This window comes from Salvia miltiorrhiza, chromosome 3 (assembly GCF_028751815.1).
Source record: "Salvia miltiorrhiza cultivar Shanhuang (shh) chromosome 3, IMPLAD_Smil_shh, whole genome shotgun sequence".
NCBI lineage: Eukaryota > Viridiplantae > Streptophyta > Magnoliopsida > Lamiales > Lamiaceae > Salvia > Salvia miltiorrhiza.
In genome coordinates this window covers 2,471,889-2,494,469 of record NC_080389.1, presented here as the reverse complement: position 1 = coordinate 2,494,469, position 22,581 = coordinate 2,471,889, and the positions used below count along the sequence as shown (strand labels likewise).

Sequence of the window (22,581 nt, the reverse complement as noted above, 5' to 3'; positions counted from 1 at the left end):
GTATTAAAATTAAGAAAAGTCAAATATTGCTAGTAAATAAAAGATTAAAAACTAAAAGCAACTATGTTAACTATTAATTAGTCTAAACTATTAAATGTAAATTTATGTTCACATCAATAGAAATTTTTTGGATTCTTCTCTCTACAAAGACCATGCAACATATGTTTTTTTCACTAATTCAAATAACTAAAAAAAAAAAATCTTCTTCAGGAAGTTCAACACACACAAACTTGTCAATTTCATTTGTAGAATTGATCTTATTTTCAGACATGTGGTAACCCTCAATTTGGAATTTCAATTACATGAATATGTGCATCTACATGTCCAAAATTCTCATTCTTGAATATTTGAGTTGTTTGACTAACATATATTTTTTCTTGTATTTCCTTTCGTTCTATGTTGCATGTCATTGTGATAAATAAAATTCAATTTCTAATTCTTTGTACTAATATCAATGCATCAAGATATCTGCGTCTAATATCTAATGTTGGACCCCCGATAAACGTTGCAAGAAAAATAATTATTTTGCCAACTTCATTCCCTCACTACAATTCTCCTTTGAAAACATTATCAATAATTCTTTGATATAATTTTGCTCTCATACTTGATTGGTTGAGGCGATAGAAATATAGTCTTGTCGTCTCCAATTTTATATACATATCAACAACAAATTGTTGTAACAATCTTCCTCCTAATAAAAGTATGGGTTCCTTTATATTTAAGATTTGTAGTTTATAGCAAATATATATATTCTCGACATGATACATTGGTGGACGTCGTACACCACCAAATAATTCCTGCAGAATTATCAAAACAAATTAGTATGATGATAAGCAGGGTCGATCCCACACAGAGCAGGTAAAATCATTCAATTCCCTAAAATCTATAATTTTGGTGATGCCACCACGCCTTAATTTTGAGAAAATATTAATTAACTAAGAAAGCAAATTAAATCAAATAAAATAACTCTTGAAATAAATCAATAAAAAGGTAACTCGGCTCGAATAAATCCACACTAATTCAAAGCTCTGATCATCGACACAAAGATTAATTAATCCCCATCAACCAACCAGTTATAGGATACCGTGAAACGCAACGGACGTACCCCAATTCCTACTTACTGTGTCGATAAACAGCTGGAGACGCCAGACCTGCTTATTTCCCTTATTAAAATATAACCTAGCTGGAGACGCCAGACCTAGATTTAATATTCTAATAGCATTAAGATGAAGGAACCCAGTTTAGACCAATTATCCTAGATACGCTAGTAATAATTAATCCACCAATTTATTCCTACTACGAACATGGTAGTTTTATCACTAATCAGCCCTATTCCAACAATTACGGATTGGAGGTGCTAATTGACTGTAATCCAATTAAACCTAAGTTGGCCAGACTTAAATAAAATCAGAATTATCTTTAAACCCTAGGAATTAATCGGAATCAATAGGAATCAATTTTAAAACCAATTAGGTCTCACAGATTATTAAATTAATGCTTCATTATTCTCGCCGAATTAAAGAAATTAGCTACTCATGATCAAACTAAACATAATAAAATAAATAAGAATGAACATAGAACAATAAAATAAATTGCAAGAAAATAAAAGTCACCACTTTTGATACTAGGAAGAAATCGAATCAATGCACCCAATTGAACAAACTCCAAAGCAGGTCAACTCCACAATGCTCACAATGCTCGAATTATGCCAACTTGAATTTATTAAAATAAGTCTAATCTACTAACTATCAAATAAGCTATAATGTCTTCAGAAAAGCAAAAAAAAGTCTGCGGCTCCTCTCTAAAGCCAAACATATATATGAGGATTTTTTAACCTAAGGTAGCCGCCTACTAAAACATAATGGGCTTCGGCCCCTTAAATAATATTAAGGCAAAATATTAACTAAAAATAAGAGTTTTTGGGCTAAATAAATTCTACACAAATAATTCTAAGCCCAATCTCCAAACATCTTCAAAATATCCACGTTTTCTCCATCAAAAATTCGACTTCTTTCAATTTCTTCCATCCCCAAGATCATCTCCAAATTTCGCTCAATTCCTACATCCAAAATACCACAAATCATGTAAAACCATAGAAAACAATAGCAAAACACACACTAAACTAAGTAACTAAAAATACACACATCATACATTCTATTATTTTGCTTTATGACACTTGTGAAAATGAAAGAATACATCACAGACATTTAATGAAATAAAAATGAGTTGGAGATAGAAGACAATGTCTAGGAGATCAAAGGAAAAGACTTCATTAAATTTTCAAGGTTCTCGAATATATGCAGAATCGAGATTTATAGTCAATATTAAGTTGGTTGTTTAGATTAATTGATTCAAAATGGAAGCAAATAAATTTAGGGATTAATTGATTCAAAATTTGATTGCAAATAACTTTAATATTTTTCAACTGTTCTTATCTTTACTTTATTGAAAAAATGAGTGGATACTGGAAAGGATCATAAGACCCATAATAATGCTTTATTCTATGTCTATCACCTGAATAAGCATGAATCATGATATCTCGCTCAAATGGTATTGTTGTCATTATTACCTTACAATTTGATTTGCATGTGGAGATCGAATTATATACTCGTTGATCTAAGTTCACATATTTGGATATATGAAGTTCAACGTTATCCATTGACAAACCTCCCTTTTTTCTTTTTATTATAATTTTCGGATGAGTAAAAATTTAAAATACCCACTTCCTTATCTTTTTTTGTAAAAATGCCCTTTCTTATTGTACAAAGCATTATATGCCCTATTCTTTAAGTACCCTTTGATTTGATGGGTTTGCTTGATTTTTTGTGAAAGTCTTACACATTTGACCGATTTGACAGTTATCGGTCATAAAAGTCAACGATTTGACAGTTATCAGTCAAGAGTACATATAACCGGTGGGTGGCCAGATTATGTGTCCGACCGGCCGAACACATTATTTTACCGGCCGGACACATGATTTTATCGATCGAACACATGATCCGACCGATAAAATCATGTGTCCGGCCGGTAAATTATGTGTCCGGCCGGCCGGATACATAATATGGCCACCCACCGGTCATATGTACTCTTGACTGATAGCTGTCAAATCGTTGACTTTTATGACCGATGGCTGTCAAATCGGTCAAATGTATAAGACTTTCACAAAAAACCAAGCAAACCCATTAACATCAAAGGATAAATTAGGCACTTCACATAATTAGGGCATAGAATGCTTTGTATGATAAGAGAGAGCATTTTTACAAAAAAACTTAACAAAGTGGGCATTTTTGCCTATTAACACTTTCTGGATTATTATACTTATGATGTTTTTTTAACTTTACATATATAGAAGAATAATCTTTCAATCTTCAAAAAACTTTTACATATGGATTGACCTCCAAAAATTTTGTGACATTCTTCACTACTATTTAGGATATAATTTGTTCATTGTGTTCTCTACCTCGCTTCATGTTTCATAAACATAATTGAAATAAGCCATTGTGGGATCAATTCCGAAAGATCATGATAAACTGTTCCTTATGCTAAAAAATAGTAAATTCCTTCTCTTGCAAATGGAATAGACAATTGTATAAGCGAATATTTCTTCGAAAATCCATAGATTCTTGTGAACAATTCTTCAAGAATTTCATAAAAAAGGAAGTATAACTTTTTCATTATCACAACTAAAGGTAGCCTCATATTGATATTTCGCAGCACCGCAATAAGTGCAATCGGACATACCTTTTTTAATTTATGTAGCACCGAAACCTACAACTATAAACAATAGATTTAAATATAATAAATATTATTTAATGTATATCTATAAATAAATATTATTCTCAAAACATTGTATTACTTACTATTTTAGGTTAGAACGTTTCCTTTTCATTTCTTTGTGGGTATATCTATGCCGTTGTAATATCACGTATAATATTAAAAAAAGATTAAGAAAAAAAATTCCAACTCATGTGTAGCCAGATGGTTTGGCTATGCCTAAATTAACCTACTCTATAAAAAATAAAATTCACGCATCATGCTATGTTGGCATTATATTTTTTTTTGGTGTTGTTGAAGAATTTTTTTTGCTAAAGGTGAGCTTGATGTGAATGAAGAATTGCAAGTGCTCATACTTTAGATATATATGCTCAAATTAATAATAATTCAAAATTAATCAGAATATTATATAGTTTGAAATAAGTTTGAATCAAAATATTGATAGGTTTATCAAATTTTGAGACACAAAACGGTCATAATACAGAATAACCATGTAATTTTATTGATAATTGTATGAATTGAGATGTTTTACATTAATTAGGTAACGACTCTATTGCATGCATGTGATTAGCATACAAACTTATATATGCGAAAAGAGTTTAAAAGAGTAAATTATTTCACTAACTTATTTATGATGAAAGGGTAAACGAAAGAGGGAAGAAAGAAGAAAGTAGTAGTAATTTTGAAGAATTTGAGCTATTTAGAATTGTGATTAGTGTAGGATTCTTGTATGTTTATAATAATAATAATAATAATAATCATAATAATAATAATAATAATAATAATAATAATAATAATAATAATAATAATAAAATTGATTTAAAAATAGGGACATAATAGGCAAATCAAATTTTGTAAAACAAGGCTCTTTTATAATAGGTATAGATTATATATTAGATATATGTTGTAATTCTAAAAAAAAAAATCATTATAGTAAACATATATCTAATATATAATCTTATGAGGTGTAATTTTTTTTGAGAATTACAACATATATAAACTCCTTCCGCGGGCCCCTCAATTGAAACATTCTTGACTCTTTCTCCGCCATTTTTAAAATTTGGACGTTTTGTATGCAAATCAGAAGAAGGATTGGCAATTCCAATCCAAACCGATAAGCATTCAGTTTGACAAAATTGTTTGCGTACACTTCATATGGCTTCTGAAGTTCTCGATTCCCTGCTACAAATTTTACGCCAAATCCTTAAACGCGACGATGATCTCACCACTCTTCGTGTAAAACTACGAATTATATCCATCCACGACAAAGCTGTTCTCTTGCAATTGAATCTCAAACATTTCCCAGAAAAGGAAGCAATTAGGGAGGCAGTAAATACAACACAAGAGATTATTGAGTATATTTTCTCACCAGAAAATGTCTCAGATTGTGGGACGATAGAGGCGAGTGTGAGACTTTCAAATCAGTTGGGGGAATTGGCAGAGGAGCTCGCCTCAACTGCCGGAGATGTGGTGGATTACTGCAAGAGTCCCGACGAACTAGTCAACAACGTACGAAGGCGGAGTGACTCATCATCAAGATCTGCAATAAGGCTGGATGTCAGCCTTTTATGCCTGTTGGCGAGAGTCAAGAGAATTATGCTGACTACTGCTTCATCAACAAGATCTGCACTCAAGAGTGAAGATGATGGTTTTCATGAAGATTTGACTGTAGCAACACAACTGGCTGTCAGCATTTCAAACCGGTTGGGGAGATTAGCGGAGAGAATTAAGTGGACTGCTGTTGGTTCATCATCAAGATCTGCACCGACAAGTAAGGATATCGTTGGTTTTGATGAAGATAGGTTGCAGATATTGTCCTGGCTTAGAAGCTATTCATCCGAGCTGCAAGTCCTCCCTATTGTGGGGATGGGAGGCATTGGTAAGTCAACACTCGCTAAAATTGTTTATGATGATACATTCATTACATATCATTTTGATTTTCACGCTTGGGTCACAATATCGAAAGATTACAGTGTAGAAAGTATTCTTTCAAATCTGCTTGCTTCGATGAAAGGAAAAGGAATCCAAGCAGAGAGTGATTTACAATGCGAGGAGAAGGAGTCTGAAATTTACAAATACTTAAAAGGTAGGAGGTATCTCATAGTAATGGACGACATGTGGAGTACGGTAGCTTGGGATCAGGTACAAAGGCTATTACCTGACGATAATAATGGAAGCCGGATCATATTAACCACAAGGCTAAAGAATGTGGCTACTTATACTAGCTCTATGAGCCCCATTCATACGATGCGTTTCTTGGATGACCAACAAAGTTGGCGTTTGTTCCAGAAGAAGGTCTTTGGAGATCAAGATTGTCCTGTTGAGCTGCAAGATATTGGGGAAAAATATGTAAAACGTTGCGAAGGACTGCCCCTTTCAATTGTTACTGTGGCAGGACTTTTATCCAAGATTGATAGAACTCCAAAGTTGTGGAAGCGAATTGGGGCAAATGATGGACAATTGGAAACAATATTATTATCTTTGAGTTACAAACACTTGCCTCGACATTTGAGGGAGTGTTTCTTGTATATGGCAGGCTTCCCTAAAGATTATGAGATCCGTGTCTCAGAACTCATCAAACTTTGGGTAGCTGAGGGCTTTTTGGAAGGTCGAGATGAATCTAAAACGTTGGAAGAGGTGGCGGAAGATGTTTTGGAGGTGCTGGTCGAGCAAAGTCTAGTTTTGGTTACTAGCAAAAAGAGTGATGGCAAAATCAAAAGGTGCAAGCTTCATAGTGTGGTTTGGGACTTTTGTTCAAGACAGGCTGGGGAAGAGAAGTTCCTTCTACCTATAATGGATTACTTCCCTAATCCTATCGTGAGAAGGCATTTTCTTCCACAAGTGCTACAAAATCATCAACGCATAAGTGTTAGTTGGTGTGATCTTGATCTTAAGGACTCTACGCATAGCTCATGCACCCGTTCTATTATATGTATTTCACAGAGAGGGTATAGGCCCAAAGGCTCTATAGAGAATTTTATGTCACTTAAGGTCCTTCATGTCTTACATAGAAATGATCATGCATTTTGGGATTTAGGTCAAGTGTTTGATTTGATTCATCTCACTTACCTTGCTTCCAACATTCCTAGCAGTATTGTTCCTTCAGCTATATCAAAGCTTCATAATATTCAGACTTTAATTATTTATAGATCTGAGGTTAGCTTGCCTAAGGAGATTTGGAGGTTGTGGCAATTAAGGCATCTTATCGCCTTTTCATTTCTTCCTTTACCCGATCCATCATATTCTTATGTTAAAAACATCCAAACACTTTCTCTGGCAACAAACTTTGTATTTAGTGAAAGTATGGTGGATAAGATTCCAAACATCATAAAGTTGGAAATATGCTACTCGTTTGTGGCGTTTGGTCCGTCCCCCAAATTTTACAATGTTAGACATCTGCATCGACTGGAGAAATTGAAATTGGTGACGCGTAGTTCATTTCAAATGTGTCCAACTTTTAATTTTCCTGGATCGCTGAAAAAGTTGGAATTGAGTGGATGGCGGCTTCCTTGGACAAATATGATGGTTTTGGGCCAGTTGCCTTCTCTTCAAGTGTTGAAACTAAAGAACCATGCTTGCTATGGGGAACACTGGAAAACTATCGAGGGAGGATTTGTGAATCTGAGACTTTTGCATATAGATGAATCTAATCTGCAGAACTGGACAACTGAAAGTAGCCACTTTCCGAGGCTTCATCGCCTAATGCTTCATCGTTGTCCATATTTGTCTGAGATCCCACTTGATATTGGAAAAATTCCAACTCTTGAGCAGATTGAGATCGATGATCTTAACCCATCTCTTCTGTACTCAGCAACACAGATAAGAGAGAAACGGGATGCCCTTCAAGTTAGTTTGAAGCGTTTTTGATATGATCTTTCAAACTTGACTCTGTGCTTCATATCAGGTTAGAAAACTATAAAAGTAGATAGATTTTACACCATCTTTAGCAGCCATACTTTATGGAAATAAGATTAGTATGCTAATTGCATCTTCCTCTCTTTTGAACATTTCTCTGTTGGTAGAATGTCAGTTGATTCTTGTCGCTTTTTTCTTTTCTTTTTCAGATGCAGAGTATTGATGGATCTAGCCAACTTATCCGATATTCGAACTGATGAAAGAGGCAGAGGTAAAGGTGAAATGGTTGGTGATGTTTGTTTAAGCATGAATAGTCGATAAGCTCCTACTTTTTACTTTGTATACAGCATTCAGATGAATGTTGTGTACTGTTTTTTATATCATGTATTTCTCAAAGTTGAATGTATGTGTGGATTGACATTATTGTTTACATTATTTTACTTTACAAACAATTTTCATTGTGGCAAAGTAGGCCTCTCAACAATCAATTCGAATTTTTTGATATTTTGTTGCCTAATCTTCAAGTTGCCTTAATAACACAACATTTATTCTAGTTAATAATCCATACATCATTAATGTATTACATAAAAATAAAATTTTAAATACATTATTTCAATACACCTCCTTAATTTGAAATTTCTTTCGTCGCATCAAGCAATTTTCTCAATCTTCGAAAATTTTCAAATTTCAATGACTTTGTGAAAATATTTGCAACTTGATCATGAGTCTTCACATAATTAAGTTTCACTTCTTTATTGGATATGAGATCTGAAATAAAATGATAGTTGTATTAATATATTTGCTTCTATCATGGAACAGTTAATTCTTGGCCAATGTTACGACGGACTTATTATCAATGTATATCCGTTGAACCTTCTTATGGCAAGTTGAGTTCTTGGAACAAATTTCTTACCCACATAGCATAACATATATACACAAGAGGTAGCTGCAATAAACTCCGCTTCACATGTTGACAGTCATAATATATTATTTCTTTGAGTTCCAAGTAAACGGCGAATTTTCTATAAAAAAATATGAATTCGAAAGTACTCTTTCGACTTTTAATATCACCGACTAATCACTATTAGGGGTGGGAAAAATACTCGATATCTGAATATTCTATTCGAACCAAATCAAAATTTAAAATTTGATTCTGAAAGATACTTCATTCAACCCTCTTCTACCTCTCAGATATATAGTCAATCATCAAAGTAGTTATAACTCGTGAAACACCCAATAGCAATGAGTTAGTCGTCGAGCCTTCAGCACATGCCTTACAATCACAAATAGAACCTACAAATCTGTCCCATGTGACCTAACTAGAAAAGAGAAACGAAAGAGTTGACACAACTTACAAACCAACATGTCAAACCCGAAAGCCAAATGACTTCATTTCTGATCAATCATTTGGAGCTAGCTAGCTCTCTACCATTCTCTTTGCCTTTTGTATCAGTCAAACATCTGGTAAGCTAGCTCATCAACACTCTGCATCTGATAAAAAAAGAATAAAGATAGGAGAAGACCAACAAAACAGGCATGCTACCAACGAACAAATGTTTCCAAAGATGATTATAGCTAACGACCAAGTGTGTGCATTTCATGCTACTGATATTACTAATATAAAAATTACGGTTGCTATATAAAAAGAAGGTGTCAAATCATTCAACTTCTATAAATTCCTCACCTGATATGAAGTACAGAGTCGAATCTGAAAGAGTATATCAAGAACGCATCCTACGAACATGAAGGCCATCACCAAAATTCAATCGGTGTGTCCTTTGAATCTTTCTAGCTGACTTGAAAAGAGATTTGTTACAATCATCGATTTCAATCAGTTCAAGCGTTGGAATATGTCCAAGAGCAATTGGAATCTCTGACAAATCTGGACAACGAAGAAGCATTAGGCACTTGAGCCGTGGGAAGTGGCGACTTTTAGCTCTCCAATGCTGCAAATTTGATTCATCAATAAGCAAAAGCCTCAGATTAACAAAATCTCTCTTAGAAGTTTCCCAGCATTTCCCGTTGCAAGCATACTTCCTTATTTTCAACTCTTGAAGATTAGGCAACGAACCAACAATCTTCATATGACTCCAAGGAAACTTCCAGCCACTTAGTGTTAACTTCTTCAGTGAAAGAGGAAACTGAAAGGCAAGATTCAGACTCCCGCAAAATGAACTATGTCTCTCCAATTTCAGTTTCTCAAGTCGAAACAGGTTGCTGAACAGATTGCTAAGAAGCCTAAGATGATAGCCTTCACCAAACTTCTCTTCAGAGTAGCATATTCCCAACTTTTGAATGTTTGGAATCATTTTCACACATACAAAATCCGTTGCCAGCGAAAATGTTTGTAAGTTTGCTAGAGGAATAGCTGTTACTTCAGGATGGGGTAAAGGATGAAATGAAAAGGCAATAAGATGTCTCAATTGGCTCAGCCTCCAAATCTCCACTGGTAAACGAACCTCAGATCTATAAATAATCAAAGTCTGAAGATTATGAAGCTTTGATATGGTTGGAGGAACTATACTTGTGGGAATGTTGGCAGCAAGGTAAGTTAGATGAATCAGATCAAACACTTGAGTCGGTTCCCATTCCCAGTAATCATTTCTACGTAGAACATGAAGAATCTTAAGCAAACTAAAATTCTCTATAGAGCCTTTAGGCCTATATCCCTTCTGCGGGATGCATATAATAGAATGTGTACCTGAGCTATGCGTAGAGTCCTTGAGATCTAGATCATGCCAAGTAACACTTATGCGCTTATGATTCTTCAAGACTAGCGGAAGAAAATGCCGTCTAAGAATAGGACTTGGTAAGTAATCCAAAACAGGAAGAAGTAATGTTTCTTGTTGGGCCTGTCTTATGCAAAAGTCACGCACGACATCATGGAGGCCACAACTTTTGATTTTGACATCAAAGTTACTGCTAGTGTCCAAAACTAGACCTCTCTCAACAAGATCCTCCAAACAATCTTTCGCCTCATCTTCTAAGCTTTTAGATCCGTTTGGATGTAAAAAGCCTTCAGCTACCCAAAGCTTGATCAGTTCTGAGACACGGATCTGGTGATCTTCAGGGAAACCTCCCATATATAAGAAACATGACTTTACATGATGAGGCAAGTGGATGTAACTCAAGAAAATTTTGGTGTCAAGTTGCCCATCATTCCCCTCCGCTATTTGCCTCCAAGCATCAACAGTTTGATCAACCTTAGATAGAAGTCCTGCCACCACCACAACGTATAGAGGCAATCCTCTACATTGTGCTGCAATTTCTCTTCCAACACTTGAAAATATGTGAGGACACCTTCCACCAAACACCCTTTTTTGTAGCAATTCCCAACTAGCTTTTTGACCCAAGGGACGCATCATATGAAAGGAATTAGAAGGATCAGCATATGCAGCCACATCTTGTAGCCTTGTGGTTAGAATGATCTTACTTCCATTATAGTCGTCAGGAAATAGCTCTTTCATATCATCCCAAGCTTTCTTACTCCAAACGTCGTCCACTACAATAAGATACCTTCTATATCTTAAGCAACTGTGAATTTCCTCATCCCCAGAGATCTTGCTCTGTACACCTCTCCCTTCTTGTATTCCTTTCATCGAAGCAAGCAGATTTGAAACAATATTAGCTACACTGTAATCTTGTGATATTGTCACCCAACCTCGAATTTCAAAATGCTCCATAATCAATTTATCACTATAAACAAGTTTAACAAGTGTAGTTTTACCAATCCCTCCCATTCCGACGATTGGGAGGACTTGTAGTTTGGATGGAGGACAAGTAAGCAGTCTCTTTATTTTAGACAGATCTCGTTGAATACCAACCACGTCATATTTGCTTGTGAGTTCACGTCTTGATGATGAACCAACAGCAGTTGAAGAATCACTCAGTTGGTTACTCTTGATGCAGTCTACAGCTCCAGCAGTAGACTGCATCAATTCTTGATTTTCAAGAAGAGTAGTAGTTGGAGGAAGAGGGTTGGTGCTGTTGAACTTTTTCTCCTTCGCCTTCAGCTCATAAACAACATCGCGAGTGCTCTGCATCACCATTTCGAAGACTTGGAGAAGAGGAAGAAGGTTGGTGCTGTTGGCCTTTTCCTCCTTCGCCTTCACCTCATAAACAACATCGCGAGTGCTCTGCATCAGCATTTTGAAGACTTGGAGAGTGAGTATAACATAACTACCACTTTTTCCGTACAATTTTTATTATTAAGGGTGCGTTTACTTTAATTAAAAATGAGAAAAAAAATATATTTTCACAATATTGCCACCATTTTTACATGTTTATTATGGTAGAAAATTTTCTTTAGGAAATGTGGAATATTTTTTCGAGCAGCTCATTCACTTATTTTCTCTCCAATGTTGGAGTATCCTAGGTACTGGTGTTCAAAAATAGTTTTTGAATATTTCCATATCTAGAAAACACATGATAAAAAGTGAAAAAAATAAAATAATATTTTCTTATCTTTTATTATTTATTGTTTTCTAATGAAAATTTTACAACCAAATTAAATTCATCCTAATTGAATAATAGTAACATCAGCACAACTTTTTCTTAGTTGAATAACTAAGCATTTCAATAAGTTGCAATTACAATATTTTATTTTGATTTTTTGTCCGCTAAATTTATCTATGCTATATTAAAAAGGAAACTTCTAATTTGAAATTAATTTCAAAATTAAGTAACAATTTTGTAATTATAATAAAATTGAAAGTTTATGTGTAAACTATTTTTTTTATCTCTTTTTTCCTTATCTGTTTAAAATTTTAAAATTCGACTAAGTATAAAATATTTAATATGTATATCAAATTAGAGATCACGATAAGAGCTGTAATTTGATATACTTTATAAAAATATTTAATTTAAAATGTAAATGTCATTTTAATTTAAATATTTAAAATTTTAAAAATTCTGTCTCCTCTCTTCTTTCTTATCTTTTTTTTAATAATTCTATTTTTTATTTTTTTTTATTTATTATTTTTGACTTTTCATTATACCTATTTTTGATGTTGTGATTTTTTAACTTATTAGTTTTGCCTTTTCATAATATTTGTTTTTAATGTTGTGAATTTTTTAAATTTTTTTAATATTCAACTTAAATATATTCAATTAAAATAATTTATTTTTTTATCATATTATACATATGATGATTTAGTTAGCATCAATTTTATATTAATATATAAATATAAAAACATTTTCCGTGCATTGCACGGGATGCAAATGCTAATACTATATTAAAAAACTAAGATTTCAATTTAAATTTAATTTCAAAATTGATGGTAATTTTATAATTATAATAAAATTGGAGGCTTATTTGTAAAAATTAATATTTTTCTATTTATTTTCTTTTTATTTATCTTTTAATTTTTTGTTTCATTTCTTTCTAAAATTTTGAAACTCAACTAACTAAAAAATATTTAATATTAAGATCAAATTAAATATTACAATAAGAGTTTTAATTAGATACTCCCTCAATTCTACTAAGTATGATTCCTTACTTTCGAGCATAGTTATTACGAGATAAAGGGATTTCTTATTCTGGAATGGGCTATATGTAATGGGACAATCCAAAATGACAAGTGGCCATGTTAAATGGGATGGAGGCCGTATATTTTATGTAAATATTTGATTTAAAATGTAAAAGTTATAATTATTTAAAGAGTAAAATTTTAAAAATTATCTCTCCTTTCATATTTTTTTTAAATTGTTTTTCAATTCTTTTTAATTTTTATTTTTATGTTCATTTTTTAATCTATTTATTTACCTTTTAATAATATCAATTTTTATTATTTTTAATTCTTCTTTATTTTTTCAATATTTAGCTCAAATATATTCTATTAAAATTATTTATTTATTATATTTATAAATATGATAAATGAATTGATATCAATTTTATATAAATGCAAAGTATAAAAATATTTTTCATGTAAAGCACGGAGTGCAAATGTTGATTGAAGTACAAATGAGAAAGCATCATAAATTAATAGGGATAATTTCTTTGAAATATCCAAACTTTCACCAAATTCTAATTTTATACATGAAATAAAGAGAGGCAAATATTAAATAACTATTAAGTTTAAGTAAAAGTTAATTATTACCATAAAAATATAATATTATAAGAGCGAAATTTGGAAGTAGCCAAAATGAAGCATAAAACAAAATTTATGGCCACTCATTGAAAAAATGTAAAATTTGTCATTTTTTAAGGATTTCGAACATTTTTACCCTTAATTAGACGGACCGGGCAGGAGTAGGCACTCAGGTTGGATCGGGGTTAGGCACTTATGGCCAAGATTTTACTTGGTTGAAATTCAAAATAAAATCAAGTAAAATGATCCTCTGCCAAGAGAAATCCAAAATAAAACCAAGTTAAATGTTCCTCTTGGCACTTGTGCAGCACAAATACAGAAACATCAGCAATAGAATGAAGAAATCGTAATGTGAAGAAGATAAAACATATAAAAAAAAAAATCTCGAACCAAAACTCGTGAATTCGTCGAAAGCGGCGAGAGAGAGAAGGGAAGCACGATTGCGGAATTGGAATCACAACGGTACTCTACCGATTCTATTCCTCATCGACGCGGAAGAGAGAGAGAGAGAGAGAGAGAGAGAGAGAGAGAGAGAGAAGCACGCCGCCAGAATTGGAATCACGACAGTAATCTACTAATTTTTGCTCTTCATCGATGCAGAAGAGAGAGAGAGGTAGAGGAGGGAAGCACGCCATCGAAATTGGAATCACGACGGTACTCTATCGATTTCTGCTCTTCATCGACGCGGAAGAAAGAGAGAGAGAGAGAAGGGAAGCTGGGATCACGTGTAGTGTATGTGTATGCATGGGTGAGCGGTGAATTTTGTACCGGGTTGGGGTTGGATCCGAGAATCCAACAGGTTAAAAGGGTATTTTAGTCATACCACTTAAAAAATAGCCAAATTTAGTTTTTTTTTTTAATTGCGGGCTAAAAATTGTGTTTGTAACTTCAATAGTTTCATATTATAACACTTTACACTCTTACTAAAATATATTTTTTTAATTTATTTAAAATTTTATCCATAATTTAAAAATTTTAAATTTTAAATAATAAAATTGAAATTTGAAAAAAAAAAATCAAATGAAAAATTTTCAAAAAACCACTCACCCAATTAGCCCGTCGCCTCTCGCATCCAATCTCCCGCCACCTTCTGGTATCCAGATCTTGCGCCTTCAGTCGCCGCTGCCTGCATCGCCACCGCCGGCACCCACCAACTGTCTGTGATCCACATACGAACATTCCAGAATAATAGAAATCAAATAAGAAATTCAACAATGTAATCATATCCAAATTGAGAATTATAAACCCATTATTACTAAGAACCCATCGCATAAGCAAATTCTATGTGCTTAACACATAACTTTCCATCAATTTTAGCAGTGTTTACAGTTAATTGGGGGGAGGTGGCGTGGGGGGTTTCGTCTACATCTTTTAAAATTCTATTTAGTTGTTATGGTTTTTTTTTTTTTCAGTTTGTTTCCATTATATTGTCTTAATTTTCTTTTTCTTTTTATGTATTGCTACGTCCCTAAAATATCTTCATAATTAAGGGGAGGAGACACAATTTTTTATAAAAATTAATCGTGTATTTGATGAGTGGAGAAGGGATCTCGCAAATTAAAAAAAGTGATGATAGAAAAAAGATGAAAAATGCTCTCTCTGACTTCCCAGGAGGGAGTCACGCTACTTTTAAGAAACGAGTTGTTGAGTGTATTGAGAGTGATAAAAAAGATTGTTGAACATGTTGGAAAGAGTGAAATGTGTTTTAATTAGTATTGACAATGGTAAAAAGATGAAAAGTAAGGATAAATGCGATATTTATTTGAATATAGTCCAAAAATATATATAAAATTATTTTATAGAAGTTCCAAAAAGAAAAAATTATTTCTTGGACAGAGGGGTATTAACCAAGTAAAATGGAAATTTGAAGATATTAACACAATAAACATTATGCATCCAAATACATTTTAAATTGTTTTAATTTTTTACATTATTGTCAATTTCCGACCAATTAATTTCATACCATCGATGATACATGAAGTGACGCAGATATCCAACTCCATCGTTGAGTACATTGTTCATTTACCTCAATTTTAATTTGTGGTAGAATATTAGTTCATGAGTAAAATTAAAATTTAGAGAAATTTATGTGTTTAAGCATAATTACCCAAAATTAAAATCAGAGGGAATAGCATATAACTCAAATTGGGAAAAAATTAATTACGATACCAAAGAGATAATTAAGTGTGACCTGATGATCGATAACTACGTCGCGAGCCTCGGTGTGATACGAGTCTTCGAATTCGGTGAGAAACTTCTCCTCGTCCTCGATCTGGACGTCGCGAGCCTTGGTGTGATCTCGACCTGATTGCTCCTGGATCTGGCCACTCAATGGGCCCTCGATCTCCGACTGGTTAAGCATTAGCTCCTGGAGTGCATTCTCCAAAAACGCCTTGGATGCGTCCGCCATCTCTTTCCCTCTCCCTCTTGACTCTTGAGTACTAACTAGGGATTTTAATCCAAGTTTGAAGCCGACGGAAAGCTCTGAATAGATCGGAAAAAATGAGTGTTAAAGGGAAATTTTCTATTACGGAAAAGGGCCCAGCTCGATTGGCTTGATAGGTTGCGAAAATAGCTACTATGAAAAAGATTCGACCTGATCGATTCAAAGGACTGACTTGGGTTTAATTGACTCGAGTTTTGTCTTTGCTTAATTTGGTCAGACATAAGAACATATATCAAAGCAAGGGGACATGGCTAAATTTTTGTTTTGCTTTTATGTAATGCACTGCATTTCACCTTGTACATGAACATCACGTGTTTTTTACTTCTTCTTTTTTTTTCCAGAATTTATTTAAATTTAAATTGAAATAAAAGTTGTTGGGTCCCGGAGGGTCACTGAATATGTGTATGGGAGAGGAATACACATGTAGGCTATTTTTTAAATTTTTTTTCGTAAATCACTAAATAGTTGTATGGGGGAGGAATGCACCTGTATGCTATTTTTTAAAATTCTTTCATAAAAATTGAAGGAGTATCGACGTACTGATACTAAAAGATTGACGGGAGTGAGCAGTGAAAGAAAATTTTACTTGAAAGGGGGTTGTAGAATGATACTGAAGTAACTTTAGGATGTGCTTGATAGCTGACATGAGATAAGGGATGCTAAATAAAACTTAGATAAATAATATAAATTGAGTGAGATTGTTAATATTTTATAGGTGTTTGATAGTTAAGATAGAATCCTTGAGATATCTATTTTTTTGTTTGATAGACAATATATAACTTAAGATTAAATTAACAAATTTACCCAAAAAAAAATTTAAATTAGCAAATTACCTTTTTAACCTTAATTTAAGAAATATAAAAAAAGTAAAAAAAAATTAAAAACTAGCTACCAGCAATGAAACGTGTAAACTTTCCTAACCCCACCACTTTTTTGTTGATAGCACACGTCCCCCCCTCTTCTTCACAACCTTTCTTCCTCACAGCTCATCCCCCCAAGGGCCCCAACCCCTGCCCCCTTTTTTTCTTCACAAGATAACCAAGAAAAGCAATTGACTTTCACCGGCCTGAATAGAGAGCAGGGAGGCGAGGGATCTCAGGAGAGAAAAAAAAATCAATCAAACACGCACACACAAATAGGACCAAACGACGCCGTCGTGACACCTTCATCCCCGGCGAGGAGCGCCGCCTCTGGTCACCCTCTCTCTACGACGTAGCGGCGGCGAGAATCAACGCCTCCGCCTTTCTCCTTGACGACGGCGAGGCGTCGTCGCCTCCCTTTGTCCCATAGCTCTCTCTCTCCTCTGCACACTCCGGCACCTCCCTCTCTCCTGTATTCGGCCGGATGGCCGACAGTAAGCTCGTCGCCATCCCAACGCCGCTCGACTCAGCCCAACACACACACAACACCACATCACACACAACCCACGCCACCGACGACTCAACAGAACAAGCCCAAGAGTAGGGGATAAAATCAAAGCTACCGGATTTCTCAAATCATTTCTTTTCATTCTATAACTTCAATTTCAGGGATAAAAAAGTAAAGTCATACTTTAGTCTCAATTCACTGTGCATTTGATATTACATTACTGGGGGTGAGTGTGGGTTTCATATTCTCAGTAGCATAGTGGATTTGTTGCGGGCTTGGGTATATCACCGGGCCTGCACTATTATTTAATGTGGCTATCAAACGGAGTGATAAGGTGAGAAATACAATTAATCTACTCTAATAGACCCTATCAAACGGGCCCTTAGTATTTTGATTTTAGTTAGGCTCAAGGCTTCAACTGATATCCACGTAAGGCTTCAGTCTAGATTTTAAAACAGATAACTGATTATCCGAAGATTTATCAGTTAGACTAATAACACCAGCAGCGGAAAATTAAACTTAGGAAATAGCATTTGTGATTAACACGTTGTCAAATAAAGTTTCATTTTGCGATTAATCAGTTTTAGTTAAGGAAACGTTTGAGCACAGAAAAGAACAGTAAAACTGAAAGCGATAAACGACAAAGGATTTTTACGTGGTTCGGAACAAGTTTCTACGTCTACGGTCAGTTAAACACACTGACAATCACTCTAGGCTTGTGCTTGCGGGTGCACAGCAAACCTTTAACTAAAACAAAGTTTCAGTGCCAATACACTGGATTGGACTTCTCGTCTCCTTCTTAACTCGCAGGTGCAAAGACTACACATGTCCTGCTTGCGGGGGCTAAGAACTCTTGAGTTCAGACATCTGTCTGAACTCTCACTTAAACTCTCTTTTCGCTCAGTTGAAAAGGGGTTCGAATTACCAACTAGATTACAGAGAACATGCTCTCTGTAATCGAGAACTTAGGCTTTGGATATTACAAAGGATATGCCTAGAAAACTAAGAGAATGCATGAAATCAGCAAACTGATTTTGGCTTTAAGTATTCTCTTCTTCGATTCAAACCTTGAAGGTAGTGACAGGGCTGAGTTGCGATTTTGGAAGAAGTTCAACTTGTGCGTTTGAATCGGTGAAGATTGTGATGTTCCTCGAGCTCTATTTATAGGCGAAGTCTTGAATAGGTCCATTGGCAAAATGATCTTCAAGAATTCGTCCGTTGTGAGAGTAAATTTGAATTTGACTGAGGCTTCTATCTTCGAGGTTCCTAATTTAGTGAAGAACGACGTCTCAAGGTACAGATGTAAGGCGCCTCTAAAAAGTTGACACCAAAAAGGAATAATCTGCAGAGAATGATGATCTTTAAAATCTCTGTATTTAATGCGGCTGTACTTGAGTGTACGTGGCTTCCTTTTAACTTAAAACATTCAAATCGAGGAAGAATGTCAACTGATACTTGACTAGAGTATTAGTCCACTAATTCAACGTGACCAACATTAGTTAATCTGTCATAATTGATTCTTCAGTGAGATCCTCGTCCAGTCAATACATAAGTATTTGACTTGGTCTTTTCACATGCTATCTTCAGTCGATTAGACTACAGTCTTCAATCTTCAGAACAGCAGCCTAACTAGAAAACATGAACTCTAACACTTGAGTTCGAAAAGTTCTAGTCTATTAAAAGAAACTCTAAGAGTTTTGGCATCATCAAAAACTAGGGATATGATATTTCATTAAGTTCCCAACAAAATTTAATTATGTTAGCTTTCATTTTCGTTATAATTGAAGTTAACCTGCAGCTTTCAAAATGACAGTTGATTTTCCACTTCTTCCGAAAGATTATCTGATTCATGTATTAAGACAATTTTTCCACTTCCAATGCATGCACTGAATACTATCAATCATGTCCGAAAAACCACGTTATTCTTCAAGATATAGAGTGGTCTTGTCAAATCTTGTTCATTAGGCTTTCTGAAATATGTACCACCGAAGCAAGAAATAATACCTTCCACAAAATGGACTAAAGTTTCTCTTGTCGTAAATGAACTCATTCGTAGATATTCATCGACAACATCAAAAGATGTCTCATACGCCAACACTCTCATAGCTTCGGTACACTTCTGCAATGATGAAATTAGGCGATCCTCCACAAAGTCGAGACTTCATTGCAACCAAATCTTCATGTAAATCAGCCATGCATACAGTCAATCTTGTTGATGGGAGCAGGTCTAGATGGTGAGCCTACTGCGGAAGAAGAAGAAGAAACACCAAGTTGCACTGCATCTGCATTATTATTCTTCATGACCATCACCTCCCTTTTGATTGAATCTGTTTCTTCTCTTATATTTCTTATTTGGTATTTAAACTTGGATTTGGAAGCTAAGGCTGTCCATCAATGTGATGCAACTTCCTCCAGCATGAGAGACTCAATAAAACTTTCTTCTTCATATGCTAAATCTCTGATACCCCATCCAAAATGTTGGCTTTCTGTGGAAAATTTTCAAGAAACTCTTGCAAGAAAATAAATGGTGCATAGACAGATCGAATTTGCTGTTTTTTATCACGAGAAATGGGATATCTATCTTGATCTAAGATTATTTTTCCAGTGGTGTGGGCAAGGGAAAGAAGAGCAGCATAAGCCATATTTGCTGATACAATTAAGAAGTTTCTATGACAAATTATTTGCAAATCAATGTAAACCAAGCTGGAAAAATGAGAGCAGACTAGTTCAGAAGATACAGAGAAATTGTTGATAATTGAATCACATGAAGACAACCAGCTAAGCATATCTTTTTGCAATAAAGCGAGTGAAATTTGTCTATTTTTTTTTTTTTTATGAAATTACATTATAAATAATACAAACCACATACACCCCACCTAGTGGTTATTGTGGCCGAAAGTATTTTAACCTGTGACCTCTTGGACAACAGGCAACCACCCTAACCACTAGGCCATCCCAAGGGGACAAATTTGTCTACTTTTTAATTGTACAAGTGGTGGGCCAAAATGACAAAGCCACCCACTCATTCTTCAAAAGGAACTTTTGTGGCCTTCAACCATTTATGGCTATCAATATTTTTTTTTTTTTTGATCAATAAAAAATTCATTAAAAAACTGGGGTGGTACTAGGAGTACCAAAAACATCAAACAAGTGGTGCGAACTCGTTAGAGCACCACAAGGTAAAAGAAACATTGAACTCGACAATATGGAAGATTTTGTTCCAGCTCCAAAGCCTCCCTTTGACCTCATTAACAAGATTGGACACCTCCCAATTCTTGTTCTCAAACCTACTCTCATTCCTATACTTCCAGATCAGCCAAACAGTCCCAATCCAAAGAGCTTTAAGGAAGTTCTTGTTTCTTTTACCTCTTCCTCCTCCAATGAAAGATATGAAATGATCTTCGACTTTTTGTGGTTTAGCCGTTTCCATTCCAATCCATTGATGGATTTTGTCCCACACGCGATCGACTTTCGGACAATGGAGAAAAGAATGTTCAGCTGTTTCCTCCCTCCACACACATGCATTGCACCACTGTTCTTCGGCTGGGATGAGGACATTCCTTTTGAGAAGGTTTTCGCAGGTTGGCAGCCTGTTACAAATGCTTCTCCAAGCTGTCACTCTTGAGAACATTCCAATCCATTTATGGCTATCAATATTCATTTATCAATTTCACTATTGAGATGAGGACATTCCAATCCATTTATGGCTATCAATATTCACATTTAATGATGTGTTATCAATTTCACTATTGAGACAACAGTTAAAAGGAAAAACAAAACCTAAATGTCACATATGTAATGAAAATAAGACAAAATAATCCCAATAAAACTTAAAAAACCCATCAATATAGAACTTAAAAATAAAAAGAGAATAAATCTTGTGATCAAACAATAAAGGAAAATAAAAAATAACAAGAACTTAAATCATTTTGATCGGTACAAAAATACATAATATAGTGGTTTTCAAAAAATAAGAAAGAGAAGGGATTGATAGTGATGTAGCCAAACTGGGACATACCAAGAAAAGGAATGGCTGTCTTTGATGAGTACAACACTGTTTAATAAATAAAGGTGCAAAATTTCAAAGGAGAGGACCCTCTTCCACATGATGAACAGTAAGCTATTTCTTTTATTACTCCCTCCATCATTTTCTATTTTGGGCGTTATCTTGAGACATTTTCTTATTTGACAAAATTTTTATCTTTTATTTACCTTTTACTTTTTCACATGCACACAAAATACTACTTTCTTAATTCTTGTGCTAAAAAAAAGGTCTCAAGACAGCTAGGACGGAGGGAGTATTTCATTTCATTCTAAATCAAGGTATGTTACATCTTTCTTATTTTATTATTTCCTCTAAGAAACAACAAATTGCAATCACATACTAAGTCAATATTTAACAATTTTAATTACTCAGAAACAACTAATGTGATATTGAGACATCCTAACTATACAGCAATCTTAAGTTCTATTTTCTGGGAAGGCTCCAAACACAATTTAAAATTTGTAAATTTGCTAACTCTATTTCATTTGGTTCAAACTCTACAACTTCTTGTGATTCGGGTATGCGTGCAAGACTGAGTACTCGTTGTTTTGCATTCCATCTTATCTGTCTCCATCTTCTCGCAGATTTTCTTATCTCTGTAGATAAGTTCATTAAAAGAGTGAGGCATATAACGAACAAATAATATTTTTGCATATGCGCTCCAATGTCCAAGAATCCATTTTAGATATATAATCAAACACGCTCTAAAACTCTCCATAATCACTTACCAAAAACGTGAACTTTTGGATTTTTCTTTAGATCAATTCATGAACTTTGGCCTGATTTTGCCTTTAGACATGATTCATGTATAATCTCAAGAATGATGCCACTTTTTATTTGTAGAAAATGCAGACCCAAAAAAAATTACCACTTAAAATATGACCGCGTGAATTTTTTTCCCACGCTGTCCTAGTTTCTCAATGAAATTTCCCAACACTTTCATAAAGCACGTCTGAAACCAAAATTAAGTCAGAGTTGGTGACGCTTTTGCAGTTAACCATTTT

At 34.3% G+C, this 22,581-nt stretch overlaps 2 protein-coding genes and 1 long non-coding RNA gene across 4 annotated transcripts in view; all 3 read right to left on the bottom strand.

The window, feature by feature from the left end:
- The window catches only part of LOC131016821 (putative late blight resistance protein homolog R1C-3), a 629,159-nt gene that overhangs the window by 58,129 nt on the left and 548,449 nt on the right, over positions 1-22,581 (bottom strand). The gene's annotated exons all lie outside the window — the stretch shown is intronic.
- LOC131016804 (putative late blight resistance protein homolog R1A-3) lies at positions 8,794-16,495 on the bottom strand. 2 transcript variants are annotated; one of them, XM_057945546.1, is made up of 4 exons: positions 15,910-16,495; positions 14,766-14,876; positions 9,314-11,765; positions 8,794-9,114 (listed from the first exon to the last, which is right to left on the bottom strand). In XM_057945546.1, the coding sequence occupies exons 1-3, from the start codon at positions 16,126-16,128 to the stop codon at positions 9,351-9,353; spliced, it is 2,745 nt and encodes a 914-aa protein (XP_057801529.1). In that variant the 5' UTR covers positions 16,129-16,495; the 3' UTR covers positions 8,794-9,114; positions 9,314-9,350. The 2 variants fall into 2 exon arrangements, with proteins under 2 accessions (XP_057801529.1, XP_057801528.1); XM_057945545.1 differs by having other exon boundaries at positions 8,794-9,120; positions 15,910-16,485.
- LOC131017121 (uncharacterized) lies at positions 21,813-22,368 on the bottom strand. Its single transcript, XR_009099438.1, has 2 exons — positions 22,306-22,368; positions 21,813-22,173 (listed from the first exon to the last, which is right to left on the bottom strand). It is a non-coding gene; the product is annotated as an uncharacterized LOC131017121 (long non-coding RNA).

Excerpts from the sequence above, each read along its gene's own strand:
- LOC131016804 (XM_057945546.1), bottom strand. The coding sequence starts at position 16,128 with ATGGCGGACGCATCCAAGGCGTTTTTGGAGAATGCACTCCAGGAGCTA. Across the intron at positions 14,877-15,909 it reads ACGTAGTTATCGATCATCAG|ACAGTTGGTGGGTGCCGGCG; the intron begins GTCACACTTAAT and ends TGTGGATCACAG. Across the intron at positions 11,766-14,765 it reads AGAGGCGACGGGCTAATTGG|AGCACTCGCGATGTTGTTTA; the intron begins GTGAGTGGTTTT and ends ATGCTGATGCAG.